The sequence below is a fragment of the Anolis carolinensis genome, chromosome 6 (genome assembly GCF_035594765.1).
Source record: "Anolis carolinensis isolate JA03-04 chromosome 6, rAnoCar3.1.pri, whole genome shotgun sequence".
Classification (NCBI taxonomy): Eukaryota; Metazoa; Chordata; class Lepidosauria; order Squamata; family Dactyloidae; genus Anolis; species Anolis carolinensis.
This window is the reverse complement of record NC_085846.1, coordinates 117264937-117283058: the sequence shown is the minus strand read 5'-3', so window position 1 is coordinate 117283058 and position 18122 is coordinate 117264937. Positions and strand designations below refer to the sequence as shown.

Below are 18122 nucleotides of genomic sequence, written 5' to 3'. Positions count from 1 at the left end.
GGCACCTGTGACATCCCTTCTGCGGGCTGTTGGCTTTGGTCCATCGCTGCAAAGGTAGCAGGGATACACAATAATAATGACAATCATAGTAACAACAAGAACACTATGTGACAAAATTGTTCCTGGTTTGGAAGTGTTATTTTCTGTTTAACCGTGCAGTCCTGCTGCACCCCTAGGCTGCAGAGGCGCCTCAAAACCACACTGGAGCCCCAGAATACAAGCAAAGCAAGCTGTTGATTGAAGATTATATGCAAGCAGTAGCCAATCAAAGTCCAAAGTCAATGAAATAAGATTTACGTCCACAAGGAACAAAATACTTGAGAATCTTAAAGCAAGAGTCTATAAAAGTCACACAGAAGATCAGAGTCCAAACAGGATTATCAAAATTAGTCCAAACAAGGTATCAAAATTAGTCCAAGGCACAGGATCAAACTGGAACGCGGGAGACAAATCTCCAAGATTAGTACAAGGAACAGGATCAATGCTGGGACATAAGGCAGGAACTTGGCTGGAGCAGGAATGTAAACTATATAAGAACATGTAACACCTCTAGGCTGCATGAGCACTGGAACCCAACACAGAGGCCAATAAACAATCTAATATCTTTATTAAAGCAATAAAGGAATCAAACAAAAATAAGCAGAGTATATAGTCCAGCAATAGTCCTTTTAGGGAAGGTCAAATATAGTCCAGTAATATAAAGTTTAATGTCCAGTATTAGAGATCAAGTTTTTAAATCCAAACCGAAACACACTCAGACTTTCAAGCAGTTTGAGTAGGGAATAAAGCAAGGTCTCTCAAGAAAGTTCCAGGTTCAATATCCAATGCAGGGAATCAAGGCAAGGCAAGAAAGCAAGGCAAGGCAAGGTTGGTCGTGGTGGAACCGAAACGCAGTCTAGTCTTGGCAGGGAAACGGGACGCAACGGCTGGTCTACTCGAGAGTAGTGCGCTGTCAGGCCGCTGAGATTCACAGGAAACAAGAGTTGATGTTAACTTTCCAACTGTCACGTTGACACCGCGACGGGTAGCCTGTGCCCAGGACTTTTATGGAAGTTCAGAAACTCCCCGAACCAGGTGTCTGAGTCCACATTTTCCCAAGGGAAACGGACTAATGACAACAACCTGCCAGATGTAAGCCTCCCTGAATCTTCTCAAGGGAACCGGTTTAAATTATAATCCTCTCTCTTCGCTAATCTCGCACTTCGTCTCTGAAACTCCTTTTGGAAGCGGTGTGTTTTGAGAAACAACTTTCTATGAAACACAACATTGTCCGGGGAATCAGGCTCCGATTCAAGGGCTTCCGTAATTAGCTTTGGCACCAAACTGTCAACAGGGGACATCTGGAATGGAATGGAATCTTGCTGAGTTGGGAAAAACCCATATCCTATTCAGTTTGATCTAAGATGGCTGCGGGGTCATGGCTCAAGGGTCTCTGAGACATCACAGAACACGAACTGGATACCCAAAAATACCCAAAAGCAAGGACAAGACTCAAGACACAAGGCTGCATGAATTGACATGGAGCATAAAACAGGGAGCTCTAACTCGATGAGCAAAGTTACCACCTCTGAATTTCTCACAGAAAACAGTTTCTCTTAAGGGTAAACTCAAAGCCTCTTTCCGTGGGAAGTCTGCTTATTATTCTTCCTCAATAACAGTCTCCGGCTGCACCGAAACCCCTCTCTTTCTCTTCTCTGCTGATACTGGCACAAACTAGGTTCAATGGGTTGAGACTCAATGATGAAAACGATCGCAAAATGTACTGCAGGATGTCCCTCTCACAGACACAAAGTTTGTGCAGTTTAATAAACGTTTCCTATGTTTTTTTGATAGAACCAATTAGGAAACAACATTTATAACCTAGGAACAAAAATCATATTGCATAGTGTCATCATGGATGGCGTGATTTTAATGTAATGTTTTTTAATGTCTTAATATGTCTGTTCAGACTGGTTCAAAATTGGGAAAGGAGTACGACAGGGATGTATACTCTCACCCTACTTATTCAACTTGTACGCAGAACACATCATGTGACATACATGCGGGGCTTGAAAAATCCAAATCTGGAGAAACATTAACAACCATAGGTATGCAGATGATACCACTGATGGCTGAAAGTGAGGAGGAGCTGAGGAGCCATCTAACCAAGGTGGAAGAAGAAAGTGCAAAATCTGGGTTGCAGTTAAACATCAAGAAAACCAAGATCATGGCAACCAGACTGATTGATAACTGGCAAATAGAGGGAGAAAACGTGGAGGCAGGGACAGACTTTCTAGGCGTGAAGATCACTGCAGATACAGACTGCAGCCAGGAAATCTGAAGAGGTTTCCTTCTTGGGAGGAGAGCAATGGCCAACCTTGACAAAATAGTGAAGAGCAGAGACACCACACTGGCAATGAAGGTCCACATAGTCAAAGCCATGGTCTTCCCCATAGTAACCTATGGATGCGAGAGCTGGACCATAAAGAAGGCTGAGCGAAGGAAGAGAGATGCTTTTGAACTCTGGTGCTGGAGGGAGATCCTGAGCGTGCCTTGGACCTTGGCAAGAAGATCCAACCAGTCCATCCTCCAGGAAATAATGCCCAGTGGCTGCTCACTGGAGGGAAGGAGATTAGAAGCAAAGCTGAAGTATTTTGGCCACATCATGAGGAGACAGGAAAGCTTGGAAAAGACCATGATGCTGGGGAAAATAGAAGGAAAAGGGAAGAGAGGCCGACCAAGGGCGAGATGGATGGACCATATCCCTGAAGTGACTGGCTTGACTTTGAAGGAGCTGCGGGTGGTGACGTCTGAAAGGAAGCTCTGGCCTGGACTGGTCCAGGAGGTCACCAAGAGTCAGAAGCAACTGAATGAATAAGCAGAAAACAATATGTCTGTTTTAATCTAATTTCAATGTCTGTATTATATGTTTTTAAGGCACTGAATTATTGCCTCCGTGTAAGCCGCCTTGAGTCCCCTTTGGAGTAGAGAAAGGCAGGGTAGAAACAGAGCAAATACATAACAGAAATAAATCATTAGACATCAGGACTAGAGCTGGTAGGGGTTGTGATGCAGTAATTTACACCTGGAAGGCTGCGGTTTGCTCTGTTTAGTCGGGAGAGTGGGGTTTGGTTGAGATACTAGACTTGTAGATAGCATGCCTGACTTTAAAACATCCTTTAACCCAGTGGTTCTCCAGATGTTTTGGCCTTCAACTCCCAGAAATCCTAACAGCTGGGGTTTCTGGGAGTTGTTTCTGGGGACCCACAGGTTGAGAACCACTGCTTAACCTTTCCCCAACCTTAGAGCCACAAGGGCTATTGGGTTGCCATTCCCATCATCTCCAATCCGGAGGGTGGAACAACAAAACTGATGGAAGTTGTCATTCCAAAATGTACAAGGACCCAAATTTGGAAAACCTAAAGAGGACCAACCACTATGTAAATCAATTATAGTTGGTTCTCTGTATCTAGGCATTCTCCATCCATGGATTCAATGGCTCTTTGAAGGCAACCGTAAATAAGGCTGAGGTGGCCCTCCCTGAAAATGAGTCAAGATTGAGTAGTTTGATGAACTTTTCCCATGTTGTTATGACAGACCCAATTAAGAAATGACATTGAGAACCCAGGAACAAAAATAGTGTTGCAGAGTGTAATTCAAGGGAGTGTTTGTGCCCTCATTAAGTCGGAATGTTGCATTTCCTTCATTGAGACCTACCTTGATAGCGTGGATGGAGCCTGACACCTCGGAACCATTGCAGAAACCCACTCTGAAGACCCATTAACTTTGGACCACTTGGAACTAGATTCCTTTATTCTGCCGTCTCTGAATATTGCGATTACTATATTACTTCTGCTCTTCTACCATGTTGACCTTAATACTTGTTTGTATTCCTACGAGCAACACAGCATCAATTCCACAGTGTAGATGAATCTCAGGAGCACCCACCTCAATGCTTCCATGTTGTTGGATGAGAAAACCAGCCCCGGGTCCTTGGGATACCTAGTTTACCTGGGCCAGGTCACCGCTCACTAAAGTCTCTTTTTTCTCTCTTTTTCTCGCTCTCTGCTGCCTGCCGGAGCACTAACCCAATGAAAGGCAAAGAGCACTCCTTAGATACCTTGCCATCATCTTTCTCAGACTTACTGGGAAGCCTGACTTTGGAAAACCATGTCTCTCATGCACATAATTTGCCCTTAACACTCCATTTTTTCCTTATGTGTTCCTATTTGGCCTATATGTTGTGTTAACTTAATGTTTTATGCCCCTGAGATCCCCATTCCTTCCCTTTGGGGGAAACCATGTTCCTGAACCCAAAGATGTCTTGCATCCCACACAATTGTATAGCCTGTGGGAAAGAAACTAAACTGGGAACTTCCTCATCAAGTTCCCAGTTTCACCTATATTGTTGGACTTTACCTGGACATTGCAACACAATACTTCTATTCAGGCTGGGGAAATCATCTCCCTCGCCCCTTGGGGAAAGAGCCATTCACCACCCACACTTTTGATGAATGGGACCTCTCGCATCGGAAGGAATCTGAATGTCTACAGCCAAACCCCAACCTCTGTCATTTAGCATGATTATGTCAGAATATGATGTTTTGTTTCTCTGGGATCTGGGACCATCAGATCAGCCCCCTTAATGGGCCAGATCATGTCCATCCCATAAAGACAATAGCATTCTTGGGTAGGGCCAGAGATGCCCTCAATCACTTTGTTATTTTTCCTGTTCAGTAAAAGGAATCTTATTTATCAACACTTAATCATCCCTTATCCCAGCCAAGCTGGCCAGTGAGCCAAAACCCTCTCTGTGACTGGTCAGAATTAGAGGCTTGGCTGCAGAAGATGACACGGACTGAACTATGGACAAAGCATGAGGAAGGATGGATCTGATTTTATGTTTGAAATGTATATTTTTAATTCATAATGTATTTTAATAGTTTTAACTGTTTTATGTGCTGTTTTATATTGGTTTGTATGGGTATCTAATTGTGGCCAGTTTTGTAAGTCGCCCTGAGTCCCTTTGGGTGAGAAGGGCGGGATATAAATGTGAGAAATAAATATATAAAATAAAATATGCCAGCTTATCTATAAAAAGGGCTGTGAAACTGTATTCTGGATGCTATCTACTTTGTGAATGAATCACTAGCTAGCATCTTATCAGCAGATAATGAAATCTTCCTTGGCTGAAAATCACTTTATCTCCTTGCTTGCTGGCTAATTTCACTTGGGTCTGTATTCTGTATGCTCGCCATAGCAAGGACTCACTAAAATGGGCAGCTCAGGTAAATCACTTGCCTGGGTTTCTGCCAACAGGCTTCTCCCTGGTCTCACTGCCAGGGGTTGCCTCCGAAAATGAGGCCAACAATGTGCTGAATGTGTCTTTCCAAAGGTCTTTTTTTTTGTGTAACTAGGTGGAAAGTCGAGTCACAAAACCCAACCCCACCTTGCCCCAACCCAAGCCCTGACCGTCTCCTTGCCCCCGAAAGAAGAGATTTCAAAGAAAGGCCAGACCACGAGGGAGTTTGCAATGCTTCAAAGCAAGATGTATTTGTTTCTCTGGCATAAAAGCCGGCACACTTTGATAGGGGAGTCAGAGTTAGAGAAGGGTAAGAACAGAACGCATGCCTACTTGTCTATGATGAAAGCTGCAATGACAAAAGACAGAAGAAGCTGCAGGAGAAATGGGCACAATGGGAGAGGAATGCTGGCCGGTTTATCTCCGACACGGCTGGGGTCGGTTTATGATGACCTTGCCTTCGTCGTAGTGGACCGGATAGCCTTGCTCGCAAGCAATGACGATATATCGGGGCCGGTTGTCTTGCCTGTAGTCGCAGGGCGGGCGGGTCGACCCTCCTTTCATGTTGCAGGTGGTGACGCGGAAGGCGTCGCAGCTCAGGCGCATGGTGCCATAGGGCTCCCCTCGGTCTCCGCACACGGCTTTGATGGCCGTATCGCTGGCGTGGATGAAGCTGTTCTTTTCCTTGCAGTTGGGCCTGGTCAAGCCTCTTATATCCATTATTTTGTTGCAGTACGTGTTTCCGGGCTTTGGGTTGGAGTCCCGATGCTGGTTCAGGAAGTGAATGTACCTCTCCTTGACCCCAGGAGGTTGGCGGGACGCATCGATTTCGGAGACTGAGACCAAAACAGCCAGAAACACCAAGAGAAGGAGGCCGGGCCCTTCGAAAAGCCTCATTGTGGAGACCAACACACCAAGGGATCTAAAGTGAAAGAAAGAGACAAGCAGATGCATAAGGTCTACCTGGACAACACAGGGATCCAAAACAAAGCAGACCGGTAGATACACATGGCCTGTTTTGTTCCGTAATAAGATCTGCAAAACCGCTTCCAAATCAGCATAAAAGCAGAGCAGAGTGTGGCCTTCCCTGGCTCTTGTAACCCACAAACACCTTCACAGAATCCTAGACCTGGAAGAGACCCCAATGCAAACAATGAAGATATGGGGAAATTGTCAATGTGGGATTTGTGTATAGATAGTGTTTAAATGAAATTTGTGTCTTGCCAGTATTGCATACTGATTGCATCATCCAGAGTGTGCTATAGTCTGGAAAGAGTTAATTACTAAGAACCTGTGATGACCTTGATGTGTGGCTGGAGCTGGGGAGTATCCAGACACAAGTGTGTATGCATTACTGATTGCATCAGTTCAGTTCTGTTCTATCTGCCTAGAGTAGAGTCCTGTGTCCATTGTCTTCAAGTCTGTTTGTCTAGATCAGGGGTCCCCAAACTAAGGCCCGGGGGCCGGATGCGGCCCATCGAAGCCATTTATCCGGCCCCCACAGCACAAGGGCAGAAGGGGGTTGGGCTAAATGACCCAAGAAATCTCTTTTTCTCTTACAACCCTTATTATTATTATTATTATTATTATTATTATTATTATTATTATTATTATTATTATTATTATTATCAACACAACGACGTTGTATGGCACAGCAAACAAGATAGATATGCTGGATTTCGTTTCACAAAATCACAAGTCGAACACTTCCCAAGCGTCTAGGACTGTGTGATGTATTTTCGGATGATGCGTGCAGATCCCAGTAAGGTGGCCTTTTGCAGTTGGCAGATCGTAATTTTGTCAATGTCTATTGTTTCCAAATGCCGGCTGAGATCTTTTGGCACGGCACCCAGTGTGCCCATCACCACCGGGACCACCTGCACTGGTTTCTGCCAGAGTCTTTGAAGTTCAATCTTGAGGTCCTGATAGCGGCTGAGTTTTTCCTGTTGTTGTTCGTCAATGCGACTGTCACCTGGGATGGCAACATCAATGATCCAAACCTTGTTCTTTTCCACAACTGTGATGTCTGGTGTGTTGTGTTCCAGAACTTTGTCAGTCTGGATTCGGAAGTCCCACAGTATCTTTGCGTGCTCATTTTCCACAACCTTTGCAGGTTTGTGATCCCACCAGTTCTTAACTGCAGGGAGGTGATACTTGAGGCATAAGTTCCAATGAATCATTTGGGCCACATAGTTGTGCCTCTGTTTGTAGTCTGTATTATTATTATTATTATTATTATTATTATTATTATTATTAACATTGAGGCTGGGTTGACATCTGTCAGGGGCAATACTAATGGCTTCTGGTGCACAAAGGCAGAAGGGGATAGAACTAAATGGCCCAAGGGGTCTCTTCCAACCCTCTTTATTATTATTATTATTATTATTATTATTAATAATAATAATAATAATAATAATAATAATAATAACATTGAGGCTGGGTGGCCATCTATCAGGGATGCTTTGTTTGTGCTTTTGGTGCACAAAGGCAGAAAGGGATTGGACTCAATGGCCCAAGGAGTCTCTTCCAACCCTCATTATTATTATTATTATTATTATTATTATTATTATTATTATTATTATTATTATTAACATTGAGGCTGGGTGGCCATCTGTCAGGGATGCTTTGCTTGTGCTTTCAGTGCACAAAGGCAGAAGGGGATTGGACTCAATGGCCCAAAGGGTCTCTTCCAACCCTTTTTTATTATTGTTGTTGTTGTTATTATATTATTATTATTATTATTATTATTAATTATTATTATTATTATTAATAATAATAATAATAATAATAATAATAATAATAATAATAATAATAATAATAATTATTATTATTATTATTATTATTATTATTATTGCTCGGTGGCCAACTATAGTCCGGCCCTCCAACTGTCCGAAGGATCGTGAACTGGCTCCCTGTTTAAAAAGTTTGGGGACCCCTGGTCTTGACTATTACTGCTTACAGTAAAACTTGTATATAGTTTTACCAAAGTCTCTGGATGTCACTTTGTTCTGCGTTCCACTGACTCCAACTACTGCTGCGCTGCAAATTACTCTGACAGAAATGAAATGTAAACATGGTGACATTCATGCGAAATTACAACAGGAGTGTAAAATAATCACAGCAACTATTCACAAATCCAAACTTTACACCAAACAGCAAACCATTGGAAAGCAGAGCCAAACCATGGTTTGAAACTGTGTTGAAGGAAAACTATAGTTTGAGCTAACCATGTTTTTCACACGCTTTCAAACCACGGTCTCCAATTCTGATGTCCTATCTAGTTATACATTCTAGAGCTGTGAATAGTAGCTGTGATTATTTTCCATATGAGTTATGCTTTAGCCTAAGCATCACCATGTTTACCTTTCATTTCCCTACCTCTTCATCGTTTACATTTAGGAGAACAAGGAGTGCTTCTGATGGTGGGTTAGTTCTACTCCACAACACCTGATGGGCATGACAAGGCTCTAAGGAACAACTTTGGAAACAGCTAGGAGTGTATTGTGTGTGTGTCTTGAGTCGGAGCAAAGGGTGAGGCCAAGATCATCATCATCATCATCATCATCATTTAATTACTTATTAATCGCCCTCCATCCACGATGCTCTAGGCGATTTACAAGATAAAATTGTAAAGGATAAAAATACATACAAATATTGATAAAATTAACATAGATTAAAAGCTCTAGTAAAGATGAATGGTGTTTCCAAAGTCATGGCCAACGGAGAGATGGGGACCCTCTAATAGGGAGTCAATGACAAAGCTCCGAAGGAGTCTTGCCAGGGAATCCCTACGATCCTGTCTCCTAAAAGTCATGGTCAACTTAAATGTGGAGAACATCATTTGGGCTTGGGATTTGGGGGCGGTGCAGACGGTTCTGGGACCGAATGTGGATGCCTGGAGGTTGCCCACTGCATTTCAGAGGCAGAGCAAAGAAGTGTGGACCCATGCTGCTTGACCACTTGGCCATTGGTGGATTCTGGGAGTTGTAGTCTGCAAGCTCTGACTGTGGTGCTGCCGGCCATAATCCCAATGTGAGTCCCAACTAATGTGCTGCTGAATCCATGGGAACTTGGGAAATCCTCCCTTGTCTAAATGCCCTTGCTTGACTACTCCAGTTGGGGTAAATACTTGGGGCTCTTATTTATTATTATTTATTTACAGCATTTATATTCCGCCCTTCTTTCTCACCCCGAAGGGGACTCAGGGCGGATCACATTACACATATAGGCAAACATTCAATGCCTTTTAACATAGAACAAAGACAGACAAACATAGGCTTCGAGCGGGCCTCGAACTCATGACCTCCTGGTCAGAGTGATTCATTGCAGCTGGTTGCAGCTGGCGTGCTCTCCCACCTGTGCCACAGCTCGGGCTCTTAATCCCCTTGGAGACTCACTTCACCTGAACTCAGTCTCTTCCTCCCGGAGAAATGCCTTCCAATCACAGCTTTTTAATTCCTGCCTCTCTATGCGGCTTGCAGACAGAAAGCACAGCAACTTTAAACAGTGAGATAAGAATCCATATCCCAGATGTCATACTCACGCTCCAGGCAGAAGAGACTTCTTTCGCAGGATGCTCCGAGAAGATGTGGCTTCGGTAGGAGATGCCTCGTCCACTTTGCCCCGATGCCTTTATATTGGGGAGGGGGTCAAGCCCCTCCGTGGCCAGCGGGATTCTCATTGGCTACTCTGGTCGTTTCCTCTTTCTCCACAAGACCAAAGGCTTGAGTGGCGCAAGAGGCCTGCTGTTCACGTGGCTGTTGTTTTGGAGCTTGTCTTTCTCTCTCCCTAGGACCACGGACCCTTGGGCCCCATCTATATCTCCATTTCATACGGTCAGTCTGGACTCATTTAATGCAATGCAGTTAAACTGCTTTATATGAGCCTAAACTGACCATTCCAAACTGCATAATACGGCAGGGTAAATCGGACTCCAAAGATCCAAGCCCCCCAATTTTGGGGAGATAAGAGACTCACGTTGTTATCGAACCCTCTGGCTATTTCCCAAGCCAGGCAACTACCGAGACCACCTGCATTGTGTGCATGTAAAGATAAACGATAAGCTCAGGATGTTTGTCCATTGAAGGCTGAGAGTCTGCTGCTTCCATGGGAGCAGGACTTAGAAAATGCACAGACATTAACTTTCTTTATTGGCAGCCAAGTCCTGGATTGTCCAAAATCAACACTCTTCTCTTGCAAGACTTGCACTGCTGCCTTTGAGCCCGGTACCTTCCGTTTTGCCTGGAACTGGACACTCGAGTTCATCAGGAATAGAACGAGCAGCAGCTGTACCCCTCAAACGCTATCATTTCAGCGGGGATGATGGGTAGCAGAGTGAAATCCAAAAATTCACCATCCCGGTTCACCTCCTTCTCTCCAGACTGTTTCCCCGTGTGGAAAACAGCACTGGACAAACTCACTCCAGTAGATGAGGGTTCAGATGGTAGTCCAACGGCAAACAACTTTATTTACATGATCTATTTACAGACAGAGCAAATTCAGTCCTTTCCTCCATGCGTGCTTTCCGAAAGCACTCATGCACACACACACTGCTCATCGCTGTTCTCCGCTCTACACAGGAAACTCCTCTGCATTCCACAGGAACTAGATAGTAAGTCCCAGTCAAAACACACTTGACCCCATTGGTCCTGTGATACATCAATCATAGCAGACTCTCATTAACTCCATAATTGCTGAATCCAGGTTGATTTTAACATTTCACAATACACAATACCATGACATATCATGCCAAAACCTTGAATAAATTGTATCACTTTAATGATTTCTGTACAACTTGTATCTTTCTTATTCTGCACTGCATCAATCTATATATATAAAAGAGTGATGGAATACTGGCACCGAGCAAAACAACAAAACTAAACACCCCCCAACCTCGACATTTCACAACACAATCCATCATCCACGCCTCGAGGTTGAAAGCACAAAATATCACGTCAGGAATCTCCACAAGGCCTAAAAAAACCCCAAAAACCGGAGCTATTCAGTGCGATTCCAATGGGCCACAGCAATGCGTGGCAGGGCACAGCTAGTTCCTTATATGAAGTATATGAAGTATTTCATACGTGTGTACCATAGAATCATAGAATCATAGAATAGTAGAGTTGGAAGAGACCTCATGGGCCATCCAGTCCAACCCCCTGCCAAGAAGCAGGAAAATCTCACTGTACCAAAATCTTACTCTTTCTTGTGACCCTGTTTCAACAATCCCTTGGGAACAAGCGCTTGGCCAAATCCCTCTGGCCATTTCCCAAGCCATGCAACTACCGAGACCATTGTGTGTCTGTAAAGATAGATGATCCTCTTCACCAGCCATTTAAACTCAGGCTGAGAGTCTGCTATTAAACCTTGTGGCTTGTCTTCAACCGGGTGAGTTGGTTTCTCTGTCTTCACCCATCTGGTTTAGCATACGCTCGCCGGGCACGGACTCGCTATCCGCAGTCCTCGCTCAATCACCACAACGTGACTTTGGTGTTTGCTCTTGCCATTGCTTTCCCAACAATACACATTCTTCTCTTGGTTTGGAAATAGTTTTCTCTCTTTAAAATCCCAAATGTAGTCCTATAAGTCCCTTTTCAGAAGGAAGCTGCTCCCACCAAGACTCTCTGAGAAGGAACTATCGCACCCTCGATGGCGCAGCGGGTTAAACCGCTGAGCTGGTGAACTTGCGGACTGAAAGGTTGGTGGTTTGAATCTGGGGAGCGGGGGTGAGCTCCTGCTGGTAGCCCCAGCTTCTTCCAACCAAGCAATTTGAAAACATGCAAATGTGAGTAGATCAATAGGGACCGCTCTGTTAGGAAGGTAAGGGTGCTCCATGCTCCGGTTTGAATCTGGGGGGCGAGGTGAGCTCTTGCTGGTAGCCCCAGCTTCTGCTAACCTAGCAATTCGAAAATATGCAAATGTGAGTAGATCAATAGGGACCGCTCTGTTAGGAAGGTAAGGGTGCTCCATGCTCCGGTTTGAATCTGGGGAGCGGGGTGAGCTCTTACTGTTAGCCCCAGCTTCTTCCAACCAAGCAATTCGAAAACATGCAAATGTGAGTAGATCAATAGGGACCGCTCTGTTAGGAAGGTAACGGTGCTCCATGCTCTGGTTTGAATCTGGGGGGCGAGGTGAGCTCTTGCTGGTAGCCCCAGCTTCTGCCAACCAAGCAATTTGAAAACATGCAAATGTGAGTAGAACAATAGGGACCGCTCTGTTAGGAAGGTAAGGGTGCTCCATGCTCCGGTTTGAATCTGGGGAGCGGGGTGAGCTCTTGCTGGTAGCCCCAGCTTCTGCCAACCAAGCAATTTGAAAACATGCAAATGTGAGTAGAACAATAGGGACCGCTCTGTTAGGAAGGTAAGGGTGCTCCATGCTCCGGTTTGAATCTGGGGAGCGGGGTGAGCCCCTGCTGGTAGCCCCAGCTTCTGCCAACCAAGCAATTTGAAAACATGCAAATGTGAGTAGAACAATAGGGACCGCTCTGTTAGGAAGGTAAGGGTGCTCCATGCTCCGGTTTGAATCTGGGGAGCGGGGTGAGCTCTTGCTGGTAGCCCCAGCTTCTGCCAACCAAGCAATTTGAAAACATGCAAATGTGAGTAGAACAATAGGGACCGCTCTGTTAGGAAGGTAAGGGTGCTCCATGCTCCGGTTTGAATCTGGGGAGCGGGGTGAGCTCTTGCTGGTAGCCCCAGCTTCTGCCAACCTAGCAATTCGAAAACATGCAAATGTGAGTAGATCAATAGGGACCGCTCTTTTAGGAAGGTAACGGTGCTCCATGCTCCGGTTTGAATCTGAGGAGCGGGTGAGCTCTTGCTGGTAGCCCCAGCTTCTACCAACCTAGCAGTTCGAAAATATGCCAATGTGAGTAGATCAATAGGGACCGCTCTGTTAGGAAGGTAAGGGTGCTCCATGCTCTGGTTTGAATCTGGGGAGTGGGGGTGAGCTCCTGCTGGTAGCCCCAGCTTCTACCAACCTAGCAGTTCGAAAATATGCAAACGTGAGTAGATCAATAGGGACCACTCTGTTAGGAATGTAACGGTGTTCTATGCTCTGGTTTGAATCTGGGGAGCGGGGGTGAGCTCCTGCTGGTAGCCCCAGCTTCTACCAACCTAGCAGTTCGAAAATATGCCAATGTGAGTAGATCAATAGGGACCGCTCTGGCAGGAAGGTAATAGTGTTCCATGCCGACATGCTAAGGGCCACATGACCTTGGAGGTGTCTATGGACAACGCCGGCTCTTGGGCTTAGAAATGGAGACGAGCCCAAACCCCAGAGTCGGACGGGACTGGACTTCACGTCAAGGGGGAAACCTCTGCCTTTCCCCTCGAGCACGCTCAGATCATTTGTCAGCCAACTCTTGCTCCCAGGCTCAAGATGTCACTCCTGCCTATTTTATTTTGTCTTCCTTGCTTATATAACTTAAGGCAGCTTGCAATACATTAAAGCAAGTTAAAGATAAACTCTTTGTTTTAACCTTTGCATCTTGTTAGCCTATCTGGGAAGGGATGGGACCCCCGCCCGCCTGCTTTCTTCCTTCTCCTTCACCCTGGCAACTGTGGGAAAGCTCCCTCAAACACTCGCCACCTTCCCTTCCCAGTGACATCACAGAGGGCCACTTCACCTAGCAACAACCCATCTGGTGATGTCACAGAGGGCCACTTCACCTAACAACAGCCAATCTGATTAGTGGCAAAGGACCACTCCGCCGAGCAACAGCCAATCTGGTGACATCAAAGAAGGCCATTTCACGTAACAACAACCAATCTGGTGAGTCGCAAAGGGCCACTTCACCTAGAAACAGCCTCTCCCCAAAACAGCTCCCCCATACACGTGCCACCTTCCTCTCTCACACAAGTTGCTTTTCTTTCCCAGTGACATCACAGAGGGCCACTTCACCCAGCAACAGCGAATTCTGTGATGTAACAGAGGGTCACTTCACCCAGCAACAGCCAATCCGGTTATGTCACAGAGGGCCACTTCACCCAGCAATAGCCAATCCGGTGATGTCACAGAGGGCCATTTCACCCAGCAACAGCCAATCCGGTGATGTCACAGAGGGCAACTTCACCCAGCAACAGTCAATCCGGTGATGTCACAGAGGGCCACTTCACCCAGCAGCAGCCAATCCGATGATGTCACAGAGGGCCACTTCACTCAGTAAAAGCCAATCCGGTGATGTCACAGAGGGCCACCACCCAGCAACAGCCAATCCGATGATGTCACAGAGGGCCACTTCACTCAGTAAAAGCCAATCCGGTGATGTCACAGAGGGCCACTTCACCCAGCAGCAGCCAATCCAGTGATGTCACAAAGGGCCACTTCACCCAGCAACAGCCAATCCAGTGATGTCACAGAGGGCCACTTCACCCAGCAACCGCATATCTGGTGATGTTACAGAGGGCCACTTCACCCAGCAGCAGCCAATCTGGTGACGTCACAGAGGGCTAATTCGTTTAGCCAATCTAATAAAATCATAAAAGGGTCACTCCACCCAACAACAGCCAATCCGGTGAGTCGCAAAGGGCCACTCCACCTAGAAACAGCCACTCCCCAAAACAGCTCCCTCATACACATGCCGCCTTCCTCTCATACGGATGCCGCTTTCCTTTCCCAGTGACATCCCAGAGGGCCACTTCACCTAGGGACACTCTTTGTGGTACAGACATTCATACATACTTTGAGTTTGATGGAGAGAGATTACTATATGACATACGATTGAACCATTTTTTAGCCCATATTTTGGTCTTTATGGCAATCTGTAGGAACCTGCAGTGGGAATCCCGACACATTTTCCCAAGACGTGGTGGTGGTGGTGGGGATGGTGGGGGTGGGGGTCTTTATGGTGTGTTTGGGTGAACGAGGGGGCACGAGCCCCCACCCACAGGCCTTGGGAGCCCAGCATGACGGGCCCCGTGACCCAGGCGTGTGGAAACCCGTCCGTTTGCAGCCTTTGGAAACCACGTCATCCTCGGCCGTGCTTGCACCGATCTGCAGCCGTTGGAAAGAGGACACCCGCCCACCTCCCTTGCGGCTGAGCTGTGGCTTTGCGCAAGCGTGTTGCCATGCACAGAGCACCGGTTAGGGGAGTGTGCCGGAGTGATTGTCGAGCATCGGAGGCTCATCATCCTCGTGATGTTGTCTCCTCAAATAAAACTTTTAGAAATGGGCCACCCTGACACAAGCACTTCCGATGTGCCGGTAAGGAACGGGTCTTACCTGAGTCTGCGTCTCATGCGAAAGCACACCTGGAAGGGGCAGCAAAGAGCCTTCTTTTCGCCTGTTGTCGTTTCCCCAGGTCTTGGGCCTCCTCTGCCATAGAGGGCTGGTCGCTTCAGCAAACTGCAACTCCCAGAACTCAGTAGCCTTGAGCCACGTTCTTCGGCCCTTGTCAATGGGAACCCTTTGTTCCAGGTCCTATGCAAACCATTTATTCGGTACTAGCTGTGCCCGGCCACGCGTTGCTGTGGTGAAGTCTGGTGGTATGGGAAATAAAGTATTGAGGAATTGGTGGTAGGTAAGGTCAAGGGTCAAGGTGTGGAGTCCAGATAATCCAGTTAAAGCCGAGAATATAAGATTATAAATGGGTTATATAGCTTTGTGGAAGGGCCTTGAGTCTACACTGCCATCTAATCCAGTTCAAATCTGATAATCTGTATTTTATAGGCAGTGTGGAAGAGGCCTAAGTGAGGCCTAACTCTGCCTGTCCCCTGGGCTGAGTAGGTTGCTAGGAGACCAAGTGGGCAGAGCTTAGCCTTCTAACTGGCAGCAATTGGATAAAAACAATGATTCCTCTCCCTCTAATTAGGACTTTATTTTTCTTTTCTTTTTGTTGTATCAACCTAGAGGCGTGGATGATGGGTTGTGTTGTCAATTTTCGAGGTTGTGGGGTGTTTAGTTTTGTTGTTTTGGCAGTCGCCAAGATTCCATCACTCTTTTATATATATATAGATATATGCAGAGTAATAGTACATTTGATAGTAGACTCAGTCCAATGTAGTTAAGCTGCATTATGTAGGTCTACATCAGGGGTCCTCAAAGTTTTTAAGTGGAGGGCCCATTCACAGTCCCTCAGGCTGTTGGGGGGCCAGACTAGGATGAAATAGTCCAAAATTAGGATTGTTGTTGTTGTGTGCCTTCAAGTCGTTAGGTCAACCCTAAGTCTAAAGTTTAGGATAGAGGCCAGGTCAATGGTCTTGGAGGGGCCTTACTTTGGAGACCCCTGATCTAGACAATCTCATAAGACCATAGGTAAGCAAACGAGATATATTATTTTATTATGACACGGCAAACAAGATAGACGTGCTGGATTTCGTATCACAAAACCACAAGTCGAACACTTCCCAAGTGTCTAGGACTGTGTGATGTATTTTCGGATGATGCGTGCAGATCCCAGCAGGGTGGCCTTTTGCAGTTAGCAGATCGTAATTTTGTCAATGTCTATTGTTTCCAAATGCCGGCTGAGATCTTTTGGCACAGCACCCAGTGTGCCCATCACCACCGGGACCACCTGCACTGGTTTCTGCCAGAGTCTTTGCAGTTCAATCTTGAGGTCCTGAGAGTGGCTGAGTTTTTCCTGTTGTTTTTCGTCAATGCGACTGTGACAATGTGACTGTGTGTATTCTTTGCTGACCACAGTCTTCACATGTTCATGCTTGATGTTGTCCAGCTGTAATATGCCCAGATATTTATAGGCCTCTGGCTGGTGACACTTTATTGTTTGGCCATTAGGCATATTGATGCCCTCACTTTCAATGATTTTTCCCTTCTTCAATGCCACTGTCGAACATTTGTCCAGACCAAACTCCATGCTGATATCAGTGCTAAAAATCCGGACAGTGTTGGTCAGAGACTGGATTTCAGTTTATTATCATCATCATCACTATTATTATTATTATTATTGGCACAAAGACACAGTATAACAGCAAATAAGATATATAAATATGCTGGATTTCATATCACAAAATCACAGTTGAACACTTCCCCGGCGTTTAGGACTGTGTGATGTACGATGATGATGATGATGATGATGATGATAATGATTATTATTATTATTATTATTATTATTATTATTATTATTATTATTATTACAGTAGAGTCTCACTTATCCAACATTCGCTTATCCAACATTCTGGATTATCCAACGCATTTTTGTAGTCAATGTTTTCAATATATCGGGATTTTTGGGTGCTAAATTAATAAATACAGTAATTACTACGTAGCATTACTGCATATCGAACTACTTTTTCTGTCAAATTTGTTGTATAACATGATGTTTTGGTGCTTAATTTGTAAAATCATAACCTAATTTGATGTTTAATAGGCTTCTCCTTCATCTCTCCTTATTATCCAACATATTCGCTTATCCAACGTTCTGCCGGCCCGTTTATGTTGGATAAGTGAGACTCTACTGTATTATTATTATTAACAACACTGAGGCTGGGTGGCCATCTGTCAGGGGTGCTTTGCTTGTGCTTTTGGAGCACAAAGGTAGAAGGGGGTTGGACAAGATGGCCCAAGGTGTCTCTTCCAATCGTCTTTATTATTTTTATTATGATTACGATTAACGTAGAGGCTGTATATCTTCCCGTTTGTTTTTTTTTTACTTCAAAATAAGAGATGTGCAGTGTGCATAGGAATTTGTTTATAGGGTTTTTTTTCAACTATAGTCCGGCCCTAGAAATGGTCTGAGGGACCATGAACTGGCCCCTTGTTTAAAAAGTTTGGGGACCCCTGCTCTAGAGGAAGGTTCTTTTTGTGCCGAGGTGGCAAGACAAGCCACAAAAGACTATCCCATTTTGCCCAAACCCAAACCTCGACCTTGCCTTTTTCGAAAGAAGAG

General features: G+C 45.4%; 2 protein-coding genes across 4 annotated transcripts in view; both read right to left on the bottom strand.

The window, feature by feature from the left end:
• LOC100555440 (D-serine dehydratase) overlaps positions 1-18122 on the bottom strand; it is a 459449-nt gene that overhangs the window by 30013 nt on the left and 411314 nt on the right. The window lies entirely within an intron of this gene.
• On the bottom strand, positions 5504-16194 carry LOC100562321 (angiogenin). Of its 2 annotated transcripts, none has more exons than XM_062957255.1 (2): positions 15500-16194; positions 5504-6203 (listed from the first exon to the last, which is right to left on the bottom strand). In XM_062957255.1, the coding sequence occupies exons 1-2, from the start codon at positions 15514-15516 to the stop codon at positions 5699-5701; spliced, it is 522 nt and encodes a 173-aa protein (XP_062813325.1). In that variant the 5' UTR covers positions 15517-16194; the 3' UTR covers positions 5504-5698. The 2 variants fall into 2 exon arrangements, with proteins under 2 accessions (XP_062813325.1, XP_003229325.2); XM_003229277.4 differs by lacking the exon at positions 15500-16194 and adding an exon at positions 9825-10905.